The sequence below is a fragment of the Rattus norvegicus genome, chromosome 9 (assembly GCF_036323735.1).
Source record: "Rattus norvegicus strain BN/NHsdMcwi chromosome 9, GRCr8, whole genome shotgun sequence".
NCBI classification, from domain to species: domain Eukaryota; kingdom Metazoa; phylum Chordata; class Mammalia; order Rodentia; family Muridae; genus Rattus; species Rattus norvegicus.
Genome location: NC_086027.1, coordinates 73,752,586 through 73,768,348, shown reverse-complemented (window position 1 = coordinate 73,768,348; position 15,763 = coordinate 73,752,586). Strand labels below are relative to the sequence as shown.

Sequence of the window (15,763 nt, the reverse complement as noted above, 5' to 3'; positions counted from 1 at the left end):
TTACTGACATGATTTTTTCTAAAATCTTTTTCCACTCGAAATCCAACAACCAGAAGTAATTGGGAAGTTCAAGTCATTGACTTTAAGAGGAAAACAAGAATGGAAGAATTGGACTGGTTTAAATACATTAGAAGATGAATTGTAACTTTTTATTATGAAACCTATCTTACACTAATATACACCCTGCCACTGAAATGTCTCATAAGAAAAGTTAAAAGGAACTTTAATCAAACCACTCAAATCATGTCTTCTGGAGGTGTAGATCCCTCATAGGTCGTTCTATTTACAACTCAAGGCAGATATTTAGTAGATGAAAAGCAGTCAAACTCCCTGGAGCAGCACACACTATTTGTTCACTCGCCTTAGCAAAAATCAAGATTTATTGCCTTTCAAGATAAATTTTGACTAAATATTGACTTTAGGTTCTCAATCATTGTTTGCCTGAAAGACCAATAAATCCTGACACTTCTCACCATGAGTTGGAATCGACTCACTATTTATTAATTTATTTTACACAGGGTATAATCGAAACATTTTTTAACTTAAACATTTTTAACTTCTATATTGTAGTGTTTATCTGCATGTATCTTTGTGCACCACCTATCCTTGGTCCCTGTTGTAGTTAGAAGAGGGCACTGGATGCCCAGAGCTGGAGTTCTGAATGATTGTGAATCATCGTGTGGAGCTGGGAATCAAACCTGAGTCCCTGCAAGAGCAAAAAGTGCTCTTAACTGATGATCCATCTTTCTAGCTCACGATATATAATCTTAATAACGACATTCCACAAGATTGGACAAATACTGTAGAATTTATATGTTTATGTTTTCAGTCAGCAGTAATCAATCAGCTGACGTGACATTCCCTTCATTTCTTAGTCAAATACAGTTCCTATGTGCTATTAGTACAGTCAACATACTGCACATCAAAACTGACTCAGCTTTGAAGTATTCGATACAGAAACCCCCCAACTAGAAAACCCAAACCAAACAAAAACCTCACCTAACAGCTTACAGTAAACTTGAAATCTGTGATCCTATTCAGACAAGAAAATAAAAAAATTCAATAGCAGACCTTTTTGGCTGCCTTCATTATGCAGATCAATCAATCAATACACAACGATAATTTGTAGGTAGCCTGTGTCTTGATGGTTGCTGTCTGCTGGTTCCAGTCTCCTCTTCTCTCACTGCTGTGTCTAAGATATAATGGGCACCAAACTCCCAGTGCATCAAGGCACAGTGCTAGTGCTTTACAAGTAGCATTTGCCACACTGCTGTGTTGAAAGGAAAATTCCTCGGGTCGGCATATGCATCCCCCACCCGCCAGAGGAGTTAGTCACTTCTGTCGTATTCTTAAGGACATAGCTGTGCTAGCAACAGCTGCAGTCCATTCTGCAAGCGCCAACTCAGGTTAACCTAAGTGTGTCAACCATGTTAGGGACAGTTTCCTTCCAAGCCTAATTTATGTTTTTGAACATGTGTCAGCCCTCGGACTGCACAGCAGAACTTTATGAGGCAAGTTCTAGACAATAAGTAGTGACGTTTCCCCATATATAATCTCCCACTGCTGTAAAATTTGTAGATGAACATAAAATGAAACCCACCAGACAAAAATTATTCTGTAATAAACAGAAGTGACTTCAGGATAGGTTTGGAAACAATTGGTGAGTATGTTTTAGGGTTGTATTTAAGTGTGTAGAATCTCTCCCAGCTATAAAGGTCACTTTTTTAATAAAATATTTTCCATCATTCATTGACAATTTTATACATACAAATAAGGTATCTTGGTTATAGCCCTCCCACCTCACTCACCTTACCCCCTCCCTTGATCTTCCAACACATTCCCCTCCTGCTGAAAGAAGATAAAAGCAGTTGTATCTTCTTCCCCTTCTCTTCCCTCCTCCCTCCCTCCTTCCCTGCCTTCCTTTCTGCCTTTGTGACTCAGTGAGTCTAGTTTATTAGTGCTGCCTGTGCCCATTGGATACAGGGCCATCCAGTAGAGCTAGCCCCATGAAGAAAATGGACTCTTTTTCCGAAGCATCCATCAACTGCCAAAGACCTGTAAGCAACGGTTGGTGCTCTGTGAGCACACACTCCCACCGCCATCCACACTGGAATGCTGACTGGCTTGATACTCTGCAGGTCTTGTTTCTGTAAACCCAGCTGCTGTTAGTTTCTGAGTACAATAGGCAGGTCATGTCTGGAAGCCAGCGTTGCACAGCGCTCCTCCCCATCCTTTGGCTCCTGTGTTCTTTCCACTTCTCCTGTCCATAATGTTTCTTAGCTTGGGGGGTGAGGGATTGATATAGTTGGTCGTTTAGGGCTGAACACTAAGTAGCACTTTTTCTTTTTGACCAGTTTATGAGTCGTTACACTAACTGTTTTCCACTGCAAAAAGAAGTTTCTCTGACTAAGGTTGAGAACAGCACTAGTCTGATTCTAAACATATTTAGAAGGTAGATTGATAACACAAATAATTAGTGAAACACTAGTAGGTTTCCCCATAGGGTCCATGACCTCACTACCCATAGATATTTCTTTTTTGATGAGGTATTCAGTGCCAGGCACAAATTTCCTCCTGTGGTGCAGGCCTGAAATCCAATCAGAAAGTGGTAATTATAGAGGCATAAGATGGAGTTTTCCTTTTGTTCCCAGTTTTGAGATACTTATGAATACCGTTTGTCTTGTAACAAACCAAATGAACATTTCTCAATGCTGCGTGCCAAAACCTTCATCTAAATGTTCAATGTCTTATTTGTTTTATGGTTAACTAGATACCTTCTGCTTTATGGGTCGCTGACTTCTTCCAGAGACCCAGAGGTAATTTGAATATTTGAGACAGGAAAGGGGTTGTGTTGTGATTGTACATAGATGGTTCAGGTTCCTTTATTCTCTGCACTCTTTCCACTTGGTAAGTAGGATCCAAAGTGTCCTTTCTACTGTGCTAATTGAGCTATGGTGGGTAGCTACTCTTATATCTAAGTGCCGTCCCTTTCTGCTGTGCAGGATACAAGGCTAGGGCCATGTTTGTTTTACCTCAACTTTATTTAATACCAACTCTACATTGAAAACACTAATTTATTGTCGTTTGAATATACACTTTTGAAAAAAACTGCTATATTTGGCGTACATGTGCTGTTCTGTTTCTCCAGCCTGGGATTAGCCCAAATACAGGCAGTGTTTAAGTGAAGGATTGTCTAAAGCTAGGTCTTACTAAGTAGCCCTGGCTGTTCTGGAGCTCACTCTGTAGACCATGCTGCCCTTGCAATCAGAGAGATCGGCCTTCCTCTGCCGCCCAAGTGCTGGGATTAAAGCTGCACTGCTCCATGCCCGCTCAGTACTGCCTCCTAACTAGTAGACAGTCACAGACAGTGAACTAGGGAAGCCAAGCTACATGCCCGCTCAGTACTGACTCCTAAGTAGTAGACGGTCACAGACGATGAACTAGGGAAGCCAGTTGTTCATGGCCTTCCTCCCAGTCCTTGACATTCCTTTCTTCTTCAGTGCCTGATGTAGGGTAGGGGTCAGATCCAGGATCTTCAGCCATTCTAATCCAGTGCTCAACCACAGAAGCACATCACCAGTCTTTACCATCCCTAATGCTTGTACAATACCAAGTCACTGAACCTCTGCTTCATTTTGGGAAAAATATAGTCTCAAGAGCCCAAACCTGTTCAGAGTCCAGGCCTTGCAGCAGCATAGAGCTTTTTTCATAAAGCTTGTTTATGGCAGGTCACTGGACCCTGCTGGGACACTGGTGGAAAGCAGAATGGAGAGCCCCTTCCACAGCCTGGCTGTGGACTCTTCATTCTGTGCAAGGCTATGGAAAAGAGGCCAGGCAACTCATCAAATTCCCCCTGCCTTTCCTTCCTCTCCCACTCCCTTTTAAAGACCAGGTCTTCTACATACGTGCTCCTCTGCTTCAGCCCCTGGAGTGCTGGCATTACAGATGCCACGGTGGCTCAGCTAGGCTTTTTTTCTTTCTGTTTTTACAGAGAAAATGAAAATGTATTCTTTTTGTCTCACTCCTCCCCTCCCGGTTTTAGAAGACAGGGTCTCTAAGTGATAGCCCAGGTTAGCCTTGAACTCCTTCCTCATCCTCCTGCCTCCACATCCCAAGTGCTGGCATTACAGTCTACACCACCACCGTCAGGCTTTTCCCTTCCGACAAAGGCACTTTCTTCTCTTCCATCTTCTGGGTCCATTTCTTATTCTCTAGAGCGTTTCTACGTGCCAAACACAAAGCAAATTACTGTCATGACCTCATGGAAGTGTATGAACGCTCACGTTACACGGTGGAAAGTGGCTTGGAGTAGCTAGCACTTCCTCTATTACATTGAGTCACCTAGGAACGGATCCAGCCTCAGCTCTTGTCCTTCCCTGATGGGCCTCTGGGTGCTCTGGTTTAGGGTAGGCAGCAGAAGTTGACAGCTATTAAGCAAGGAGAAGGCTGTTGGCCCCTGCTCAAGACCTCAGCTTCAATAACGCCATATTGCAGCGGGCCAAGCTAAGTAGGTACATTTGTGGAAGAAAGATTGTGCTTTGTGGAGAATTATGCCAGAATTTCTGTTCCAAGCCTTCGACTCTTTTGGACGTCTTAGTGAAGACCGTTTGCAAAACGGTCTGTATATGCAGCAAACAGGGTTCTGGGTAAATGGTAACATTTGTTTCCAAAAGAGTATCGGGGGAAGCTAAACTCTTAGAGCATGTGTTCATTAAAGATGTGAAGTGGGGTGGGAAGCAATAAAAAAAAGGCCAGTGAGCTCTCTTGTGAAATACTTTTTTGTTCTTATGAATTGAACACTCTGAAAAGTTTCAAAAAGAACCTGGGAGAATGCCTTTGCTTTGATCTGACGTGTAGAGTGTCCCCTTCCACAAATGCCCTTGAATTTAGAAAGTTATTGAAAAATCTGTTTGAAAGTACATAAAAATATATGTAAATAAGCCCTAATTAGTTATTTCAATTAATTATTGTCTGTCTACTTTGCGGCTCTATTTTCCCCCATAATGTTGCTTTTCAGGGTCCACTTTTGGCACTCTTGAAAAAAAATGTTTCTTAACAGTCATTTTTAAGAAAGCACACTGCCCTGTTGAAAACCTCACACATACACAATGATGAATTAAAGTCCCAGATTGTGCCTGTTTGTGAAGAATTGCTTCAGATGCTTTCAGTCCACGACTTGATAGTGAAGGAAACTTCACTGTCAGTCAGCAGAGCCGGGTTTCCTTCTTGAAACACGTGATCCATGCTGTTTGGAAGACAGTGACTCTATGTCAGGTCAGTAGGCTCTCATCTTCCTCCTGACCACACTGTCTCTCTCAAAGGAAAGTGCATTGGATTCAAGGCTAAAAATTCTTTAAATTCAAGGCTCTAATTCTTTCTCAGCTGAACAGGAGGCTTCCTGGTCACAGTGAGAGAGTAAATGCACTCCTATCCGCTACACCTGGGAGGAGCACAGAAACACATTCTAAGAACAATTCCTTGCTCTTTTAGAAACTGAGGTCACAAGACTTGTATCTTGGTTTCTTGGAGTTTTCTCACAAGCACTCAGACGACTCCTCACACGACTCCATTCTTGATCATGCTCTGCCACTATGTCTTTTCAGTGTTAACTCAGTTAAATCAGGAACAGCCATATCCTCAGGGTTTGGATGTGTTAGCTCCCTGTCGAGTCTGTTTGCTGATCACAGGTAAGCACGTTAGTGTGCAGGCTTTAGACTAGGCAGCACATGGTACTAGGAATAGTAATGAAAGCAGGCTGTTTGAAGAGGCAGGCAACAAGGTTCAAAGGACTAATTTTGGGATAACTATAGGAAATTAGACTTTTATGCCTATGTGTGTTGTGTGGGCCAGAGGGTTCCTAGTTTATTGTGCCTTGACACAAACATTTATTGGTTGTCCACTATGTGTTGAACTCTCTGTTAAGTGCTGAGGTTTAAAAAGTCTGCCTGACTGGGGAGGCCATGAAAATGCACCACAGTTCAAGAAGGAGGCGTGTGCTAAATGCCACGGGAGCACTGCAGTCTGTGAGCGCAGCAAACTGCATCCTTCTCCAGCAAAAAGGAGCTGCTGTGGTCCTTATGGTCTGCCCGTAGTTTCTCATTCCTCAGCTAGCCTAAAAGTGGGCCCATAATGATTCTGTTGCTACTCAATAAGTTAAGAAAGGATAATAATTTTAAGAACTATGGAAAGATCTACTTACTGGAATATGCCACTAACATATGTGTATTTCAGTCCCCTCTGCTTATAGACATGCAGAGGATGTCCTGTGAAATGGAATGGTGATTAATACCATCTTATTTGGGATGGAAATTCTGTTAGCTTTTGTGGTATTTTCACAGAATTTATGTGTATCTTTGTGGGTAGGCAGTTTGTATTAAATGTTTTTTGAAATGGACATGGGTTCTAACACTGCCCGCCACACTATCTACTATCATAGTCATCATCCCTAGAAGACTAACTCAGTTTTATATTTACATCATGAACTTGTGTAGGATCTCATTATATATTTCTGACACCCGACTAGGAGGAATGCCACTGGGAAGGAATTCTATAGTGAGAGCTGTGAAGACAGGTCAGAATAGTGATGCTATTTGCATAGTATTCACCAGCCTTGCTGTGGCTTCAAGGATGTTTGTTTCAGGATTTCTTTGTTAGTAAAAGGAAACTAAGGAAACATGGTCTCTTTGGGAGCAGGGCCCTGGTTATTGCCAGGTCCCCTGACAGTCCCTGGATAGTGCTTATAGACTCAAGAAACTCCCAAGATAGAAAAAGGGCATGAACAGTCACCTACCAGTGGCCAGTGGTCTTGATAGCAGCAAGCCCTGAAGCACTGGGTAGAAACTGACATGTCTGCTGTGTTGAGAATGCAGCGAGCACACTGTGTTTACCTGGGAATGATGTGGAAAGTTCTTGGGCTGGAATAAATAGGTTATATATCCAAAGGAGAGGCATAGGAAGGAAAGCTGCAAAACTGAGATGGGGCAGCCAAATCCAGACTCCTTATGTTGATGTTTGTCAAGCAAAGAAACGCTGTGGTCAAACTTGGGGTCATGTTGTCACTAGAACAGCTGACAGCCAGATCCAAGCGCTACCTTTGGTTTGCTGAGTAATCTTACACAACCCACTTAACATTGAACAAGCCTTCCTTTCTTCCTCTCTCTGTCCCAGCCTGCCTTCCTTTTCTTCCTTTTAGTGTTTTGTTTTGTTTTGTTTTTTTGTCTTAGGTTTGAATTTCTTTTTGTGGTCAAAGTGTATTGTCACACAGGCTAACCTCAAGCTTGATATATAGCCAAAATGACCTTTAACTTCTGATCCTCTTCCCTCTGTCTTCGAAATGCCTCCAGGTACAAGTACCACCATGCCACAGTTTTATGTGGTGCTGAGGGTTGAACTTAGGGCTTCTCTTATGCCCATCAAGTACTCCATCAGCTGAGCTACATCCCTAGCTCCTGGTTTTGTTTCTTTGAGACAGGGGCTAGCTAAGTTTCCCAGGCTGCTTAGAACTCTGGAACTTGCCATGCAGCCTTGAACCCAAGATCCTTGCTCCAGGTTCTGGGACTGCAGAGGTAGACTACTATGCCTGGCTCCATTTTTTTTTCATCAGTGAAAAGAGGTCTCTTTTCTCAGAGATGTGTGTAAGCTAAACAAACCTGTATTAGAAGCTCCCAGCTAAATGTGTAGTATGAATTAGTTTCTGAAGAGGAAGGTGAGAAAATAGAGGTAGAGTTGTGGAGAAAGGGCTCTCTGGTAGCCATGTGCAGAAGAAACTGAATCAGAGAAGACTAAGGACAAGGGTCTAGTTAGGTGACACAGTGTCTGTCCCTCAGGAGGTGAAGGGGTCAGGACTCTCAGGCTAGGCAGGAGGTGACACATGGGTCCATGCATTCTCTGCAGCTTTGTTCTGCTACAGATATCATTGACTTTAAGGGCCTATAGCCTTGTTCTGCAGTGTTCAAAGTCCAGCTGCAATCATAGTCTGTCTTTTGCCTTGAACAGGGTGCCAGCGACCCATTGGTCTGTCCAATGGCAAGGCCAAGGTGTGCAATTACAGTGGGTGGTACTACTGCAGCAGCTGCCACGTGGACGACAGCTTTCTCATCCCAGCACGCATAGTCCACAACTGGGACACCTCAAAATACAAGGTAGGTGCCAACCTTGGGTACACTTGATGGTGGCAATTCGGGTGTTTGTATATTGCCAGGTGGATTTTTAAAGATCTGTAAACAGAGGCAAATTTGATTACATTACAAAACAATCTTACTTTGTACTTCAGATTGGCCCCAAATTCACAGTCCCTGTCTCTAGCTGACAGAGATGAGCTGACAGACACATCCCATCATGCCCAAATGTGCCATCAGACTTTATCTAACACTTCTTACTCATCTCACTGTTTAAATATTTTTATTATGATTCTTATTAATTTCTTAATTTTAAAGTATATGTATATCTCAATCTATTTATCTGTCTATAAGTTTTTGCCTCTAAGCCTTGATAATTAAGTAGAGAAGCTAAGAGAATTCTATATAGCTGGGGGCCGATCTTGGAGTTTTATTAGAAAATGAAGACTGTTCGTGATTATGCCTCTGATCTCTGGAGAAGGCATATGTGATCCAAAGTGTGTCTTGTGATCACATAGCACTTATTCTGGTGAAGGCCAGATAGAAGTTCAGCCCTTGGAACTGGACTCCTAGGAGAAGCCATGAGGACCTCTAGATAGCAGCCCACAGCAGGAAGAGTACAGTTAGTGATCCCCAAGCACTTATCAGAACTCCTGATTATTAAAGGATGGGAGCTTATGAGAAATGTTGGGATAAGCTAAGAGCTTTGCACAGAAATGACTAGCAGACAAGGGAGACACCCAAGTAGTATGAATAGCACATTTGTCAGTCGTAAAGATGCAGGTTATCATAGGAGGAGGAATGCTCAAGACATGTTGGGTCATCCTAACGTAAGAGGGTAGAGAGAAGAGGGGCAGCAAAGGGTGGCAGGAGACCAGGGGTGAGTGAGCAGTGAGGTAGAAGGAGCCCAGGCTGCCTGACAAGCCATGTGAAGAAAGTGCTTCCAGATGAACTGTGACAGATGCTGATAGGTCAATAAGATGAGCCCCGAGGACTGACCACTGGCTTCAGTCATGTGGAGGTAATTAGAGACCCTAATGAGAGCAGTCTGAATGGAAAGGCAGGAGCAGAGGTCTGACTGGAGTGGCTTCAACATAGAATAGGAAGAAAGAAAGAAATGACAAAAATAGAAGAAGTTTTACTCAGAAGGGAAGAAGACAGGTGGGAAGGAACTCAAAGGGGAGCGGGGCCAGTTAGGTTTGACTTTTGTTTTAAGAGAAAAAATAACAGCATTTTTTTATGCTGATGTGAACTCCCCAGGAGAAAGGCTGGAATAATGAAGTTGAGAGAGAGAGAGAAAGAGAGAGAGAGAGAGAGAGAGAGAGAGAGAGAGAGAGAGAGAGAGAGAGAGAGAGAGAGAGAATGGCATTCTGTAGACAACAGGGGAGTTGGCCAGTGGCTGAACCTTGGAGTGAGAGAGTGTGGGACGGATTGGAAGCTCATGGAAGCTCTTTCCTGCTAATAGGGAAACTGGATGATTAGGGAACAGCTCTGTCAGCTTACCTGCAGGCTTCTCTGAGCCACAGCGTCCTCGCGTCCCTCCATGAGGAGCAGCACTCCTCTTACAGAAGGTTTATTCTGCTCCTGTGTCAATGTTAGCCACTCCTTACCCTGTTTGGTTTTTACTAATTTGGTGGATTGGTGTTAATTAGACATCTGTCCAAAGCATACCTCAGCCCCAGCTTGAGTGTTTGGTTAGTGGGAGACAAATTCCTTGAACTCTCCCAAGCTTCAGTTCGGTAATATATAAAATGAGCCCAACCTGTCTAGGTTCAAGTCTTGGCTTTATCACTTACTGGTGTGTGACCTGTGTAAGTTATTTAGACTCTCAGTGTTTTAGTTTTCTTGTTTACGGGGTAAGGATAATAGTACCTTTAATTATTTTACCTTAGACATGGCTGACATATGTGGAGATAGTAGAACGGTGCCCAGCACACACTGCATGCCAAATAAGCACTGCCTTTTGTAATGCACACATTTAGAGTTGAGAGTTGTATGGAGTAGGTTATTAAAAGAAAAACACAAAAATGTTGGTTTGAGCTCTCTCAGGGATCCATCCTCTTCTTTGAGGGCTAGAAAGATGGCTCAGTGGTTAAAAACACTCTTGCAGAGGACCTCAGTTCCCAGCACCCAAGTCAGACAGTTTAGAGCTGCCTGTGACTCTAACTCCAGGGCATTTGACACCCTTTTTTGGGTTCGTAGGGCACCTACACTTGCATGTGTACATTCTTCCATACCCAACCACTTAATTACTTTTTTTTAAGTTTAGTTTAAAAAGAAAAGCACTCTAAATAGACTGGAGAGATGGTAGCTTAAAAAGCTAGACTCACAAACATAAATATGAGCAGTGATGTGATTGTCCTTACGGACTAGAAGTTAGTGCTCTCATTACCACCTTATTCATATAATGAATTGTCAGCTGTGTGTTGTCTCTGTGACAGTGGCCGAGGAAGATGCGGCTTAGCACAGTTGGTGGCACAGTTTAGGTTAAGCAGGAGTGGCTGCTGAGTGACTGAGTGAAGCCTATCCTATGGGCACCTCAGACTCAACATGGCCTTCATCACACTCACCAAATGCATACTGCCTGCAATTACAGATGGAGATGTTCATAGTCGTACGAATGGCCTACGTCTCCACTGCCAGGGATAGGAGACATCCTCAACTATTTCCTCTACCAGCATGGGAGTGGTACATGTGTCCTGGCAATACAGGAACCAAGACTTAATTTAAACTTGAGGTTATGCTCTCAGCCCCACTACACATGTGCTTTGAGGACTATTTCATGTCCTCAGCGGCAGTCACCCAACAGAAGTCGGCAGCCTTCTAGTGATGCTGCTTGCTTCCCAGCTCACCTCTGGTCCTAATGTTTGTTACCTCAGGTGCATTTCCTACTGAGTCCTTGTCTTATTTTTTCATCCTACAATAGAGGTAGTAATAATCCAAAGGCTGCTGTTTGCTTGGATGAGTCACAGAAGGGCCTAGCACGGTGTCCAGGGTATTATAAGTGCTCAGTTAGGGCCAGAACTCTCAATAACTGTCTTCAGAATTAATATAGTCCCCTTTGCCGTCTCTAGTCCCTCTCCGGCTCCTTTGCCCACATCCATTCCCACTAGTCTCTTCCTTCCTTAAAATCCCGTCTATCCTTTCTAATCCCTATTCTGTCAGCCAGCTCACACCTCTTGACTTTCCTTTGCCCTTAGCTAGCCCAGCATAGCCTAAAACCTGACTTGAACCTTATTTCCTGTCCTGATGTCTTTCTTCCTCTTCTAGACAGTTATCATGGCCTCCTTCTGCATCCTGTACCTGACACTCCCAATATAGACTATAAATATATTATTCGTGTGTGAATGAAATAAGAACATAGGGAGGCAGGCTGAGTTAGCTTTAGATGGATGTGCTTGGAGCAGATTTAACAGCTAACACTGAGCAAGCAAGTGAGGTGGTGCTGGCACCGTGATCTGCTGAAAGCTAGGACTGGTGACACCTGCCAGCAGAAGGCCTATCAGTCAATGGAGCAAAGGCAAAGGAGGAACTGACAGCGAATGGGCAAGGCAGGCATAGTTCTTGAAAGCCATGGTTGTTCACAGAGAGCTCTCCTAGGATCCTTCTGTAAGATGGGCCACGTTGTGGTGGTCCTTAATAACTAGACTTGATTTGAGGGAATAGGTAGCTAATTAAAGATATTTATTAGGTACACTCACTTCGTTCACGCTGCACATGAGGAGCCAGATCTCTGCTTCCCACATTCTCAGTAGACCAGGGACAATTTTACTGCAGGAACACAGCCAGATGATTTTATCTGGATCATCTGTCACTGGCATTGAGGAACTGTATTCCATTTAGTCCAGCATCTGTCTGTCTTTGCTCAGATGCCAGGAATTAACTTAATGCTCCTAATTGTGAGGATCAATTTAGACCTATCAGTTTCTAAATCCAGACATCGTTCTGTTAGATCTGCCTACTGTCCTTAATAGCAAGTACGTGACTGCTTGACTCCCCGTTGAAAAAGTGGTTTTGCAGAGCAGAATGAAATTGTCATCTTAAGCATTTCCTGGCTGCCCTCTGGAGAATTAGTAATTGTAATTACTTTCAAAAGCAGGATTGCATCCATTTCTGTTGTCTATGCTTCAGAATAAACTGGACTTCATGGTTGGAGAAGGAGTTAAACCCTATCCTTAAATTCTGTAGCCATGTTCTACAGAATTTCTACAAGTAATTTCCCTGCTCCCTATTCAGACCAATCAGACACAATTCAAAACACTCAACTTTCCTGCCACTTCCCCATAGTTGTGTTTTTTAAAAATGTTTTGTGTGTCCTAGCCTGAATACTCACATTCCATCAGTTAGGGGTTTTCCATTTTATACAAGCCTATCTCTCCATCTTGAGAGGCATTCAAGACAGCCTCTCTTGCCTCTAGCTGCCTTTCCTCTTTCTTCATTATTGACTCTAAACGTGTTATAAACCTAGAAATAGAACCAAACTGTTAAAATCGTGTCTGAAGTAAGAATGTGTGGCTCAAAGGTAATGTGGTTCCTGCCGTCACGAATGCTTTGACTTCAGTAGAGGGGCAGGATCTAAACAACTACGTAAATACAAACTGACTTTGGACATGGAATACCTCTGCATGTTCCTCACTGCTGTAGAGTGGAGCTCAAATGAGAGCCTACATGCCAGCGCTGCCTAATTGCATCAGAGCCTGTCTCTGTTGGTAGCCCACCTGCCTTCTGACAGGAAAGAAGGATGGAGGACAGACAGGGAGCACTTCTTTAAAGAACAGTGAGCAGATAAGTTATGGCACAGTAATTAAAAGCTGAAGGCACTGTGACTGCAGACGGTGGAGCACAGAGCAGGGTGTCCAGAGTTCTGAGTCCTGGCTCCACTCTGCCATGGCATGACCATAAATAAGTCATCTGAGGTCTCTGACCTTGATTAAATACAGACAGTGAATTAATTCGCTATTTTTCAAAGTGGATTCTGTGGAATACTCACAAGGTTGTGAGTAGGCCTCTGTTGGAAGGCCACCATCTTAGTGAGGGTTGGAAAAAGCCAGTGAGATCACAGCTCGGTCAGAGGAGACAGTGAAGTTAGAGAAGGATGTTCTGCTGCCAGTTGATGAGTGGAACATAGACCAGCCTTTCTCCCATTCTTACCACAGCAGGGCTGGAACCGCACAAAACTGCCCTGTCTCTACTGAGTAGGCTTGAGGAGTGGATGGGTTAAGTAGATAATCCTTTCCCTCTTGTCTTCCCCTCCTTGTCATTACTGCCAAGCTACATGCTTAACCCAGCCCAAGCAGGTGTTCTGTATTACCAAGTGTCTCAGAGTTTGGATGTGAGAATATGTTTCATTTTGAATCACCAAGACGGTGCTGTGCAGCCTATTTCTTTTCATAACTCTGAAGAAATCTTTCCTGTGGGACTAGTAATCTTGGGAACACAGATTGAGAAAAATTGACTAGATTATTTTTTCCTTTCTTTGTTATGCTAAGATTATGTCCTCCTATGTTTCTTTTGGCATTTTCCTCCTTTAATAAAAATGGGTCCTTACCCAGCACTGCCTCATTTCCAAATTGCACGTGTGGTTGACTGTTTATTTCCTTTGCCCATTACTTCTTTACCCAGGGCTGTTTTGTGGGTGAACATGCCAGAACAGTATTCCCGAATCCTCTCTCAGGATTGTGCAAACCTGAGCAACGTCCAGTAGTTCTGCAGAAGAGGTAGTCATCGCCATTGTGACAAAATGCATGCCGTGTTCAGATTCACAGCGCTCACACTTAGTGTTCAGATTACGTGTGTTCATTTGTCAGTGCATGTGTGCAGGCTCAGGCTTGGTCATCATTAGTTTGTAACTAATTTCAGTGATCGTGCTGTCCTCTCTAATTCTCCTTATTGTGACGAGGAGGGGACATGTTTCTACTTGGACTTCTTTCCTTATAAGTCGTGTAACACAAGCAATCAGAAACATAAGCACAGTGGAGATGTTGAGTTCCTGTGACATAAACTGTTCTGGTTTTGCACTGCAAGAACAATGAGACCAGGCATGGTGGTGCATGTGTCTGACCCAGTGTTCCAGGCCACACGAGGCTAGCCTGTAGTTCATACTGCAGTCTGTACAAGCAACAGTGAGAGGAGAGAAGTCAGTCCTGAAAGTTATTCTCTAACCTTCACATGTAAAGCATGACATGAACATCTTGCCCCCCCCTTCAATCATTTACAACCACACATTTACACAATAGTCATAAGTAAAAAATAAAATAACACTCGGGCATTTTCGAATTTCATGTTTTGGTTTGCAAGGACAGTAGCTCACGCTAATATGTGACTCATGCCATTAGCAGAAAAAGAAAATCCTACCCAAGATTACTATTGACTTCTTCTCTTAGGTTAATAAGAGTATGGCTTCTTCCTTAGGCCAATACTCATTTAAAAGTTTTTCTTTTTGGAAAAAGCTTTTTTTATGATTTGAGTGTTAAATCATCTTGCCAATAAAGGGAGGAAAACTTTGAGAGCTCAAGGAATCAGAAGATTAATTATAAAGCTCTGATTTGCAAAACTAGCATTTATTTCATGCCAAATTGCAAGTTTTTCTAAAACCTACCTCACTAGTCTTTGTGAATGGAGTGGAAATCAAAGGCATCTGGGGTCTGAAGTCAGACCGTGAGCTCAGCCTCTGCCAGAAATGGCTGCAGCAGCCAGGGATGTGTTCACATACCCAAGTAACCAGTAATGCACTCTGTGGGAGGGAAGCTTGTTAATAAATTGGGAAGGCAGTGCCTTGCTGTTACTGAAGCCAGCTCTGTCTCTCTTTTTTTCATCGTTTTTAGTTTATGAACGCTACTATCGGTAGCTGCTGTCCTATTAGTCCCCTGCTTTTACTGTCTCAGTAAAAGGTTTTCTTCTCTTTTGCTTTTGGGCTTAAGTAGCACCTGAAGAGAGAAGCCTTTTAAGGCCTGGGAGACTGGCCAGTGCCCTTTGTCCTTCTGTTCACCTACTAAAAGGTAGCATTGTCAACCTAATTCAGCAGGGCCCTGACTCAGTATAAACACTGTTCTGTACACCCAGGAGGACTAATTGAATTGTACAATGCATCATTTTTAGCAGCAGTTTCAAGTGGATTGTACTTCTCTGAAAACCGTCAGGCTTGTTCTCCTTATTGAAATATGTGAGTGCAGCTGATATTGAAACACAGTAAATGCAACATGGAGCCAGTTTTGTCTTTCTGCATGGAGCTGGAGCCAGGAGGAGCCTGAGGAAGGGTCACAGCTGCTTTGTTCTCCACAGAAGGCCTGGCCTGCTACGCTGTCTGGCCTGTGCTCACGTCTGCTTCACAGATGAGAGTAGAGGCTACTGCACTCTGGTACCTTGTTGTTTCTGATCTGGTAAACAGCTAAAGATCTTGGCTAATTCTGGGGATGCTTCATAGCCTGGATTTTCAGTCTATTACATGCCTTTAACTTTGTCACTCTCTATATGACATCATAGGGTCAGACCGCACAACAGATATCTCGGAAATAATAATTGCTTATGAACACACACACACACACACACCCACACACACACACACACACACACACACACACTAAGAAATGATGCACTTTCATATTTCATAGCCCTGTAGGAAATGTAAACTTAAATGTGAGCTTTCC

At 43.2% G+C, this 15,763-nt stretch overlaps 1 protein-coding gene across 13 annotated transcripts in view; it reads left to right on the top strand.

Annotated features, from left to right (window-relative positions):
* The window catches only part of Plekhm3 (pleckstrin homology domain containing M3), a 159,082-nt gene that overhangs the window by 50,731 nt on the left and 92,588 nt on the right, over positions 1–15,763 (top strand). For all 13 annotated transcript variants that reach the window (XM_017596816.3, XM_039084591.2, XM_017596815.3 and 10 more), the window contains one exon: positions 7,996–8,141. In XM_017596816.3, the coding sequence (XP_017452305.1) occupies positions 7,996–8,141 (146 nt within the window). The remainder of the gene's footprint in view (positions 1–7,995; positions 8,142–15,763) is intronic.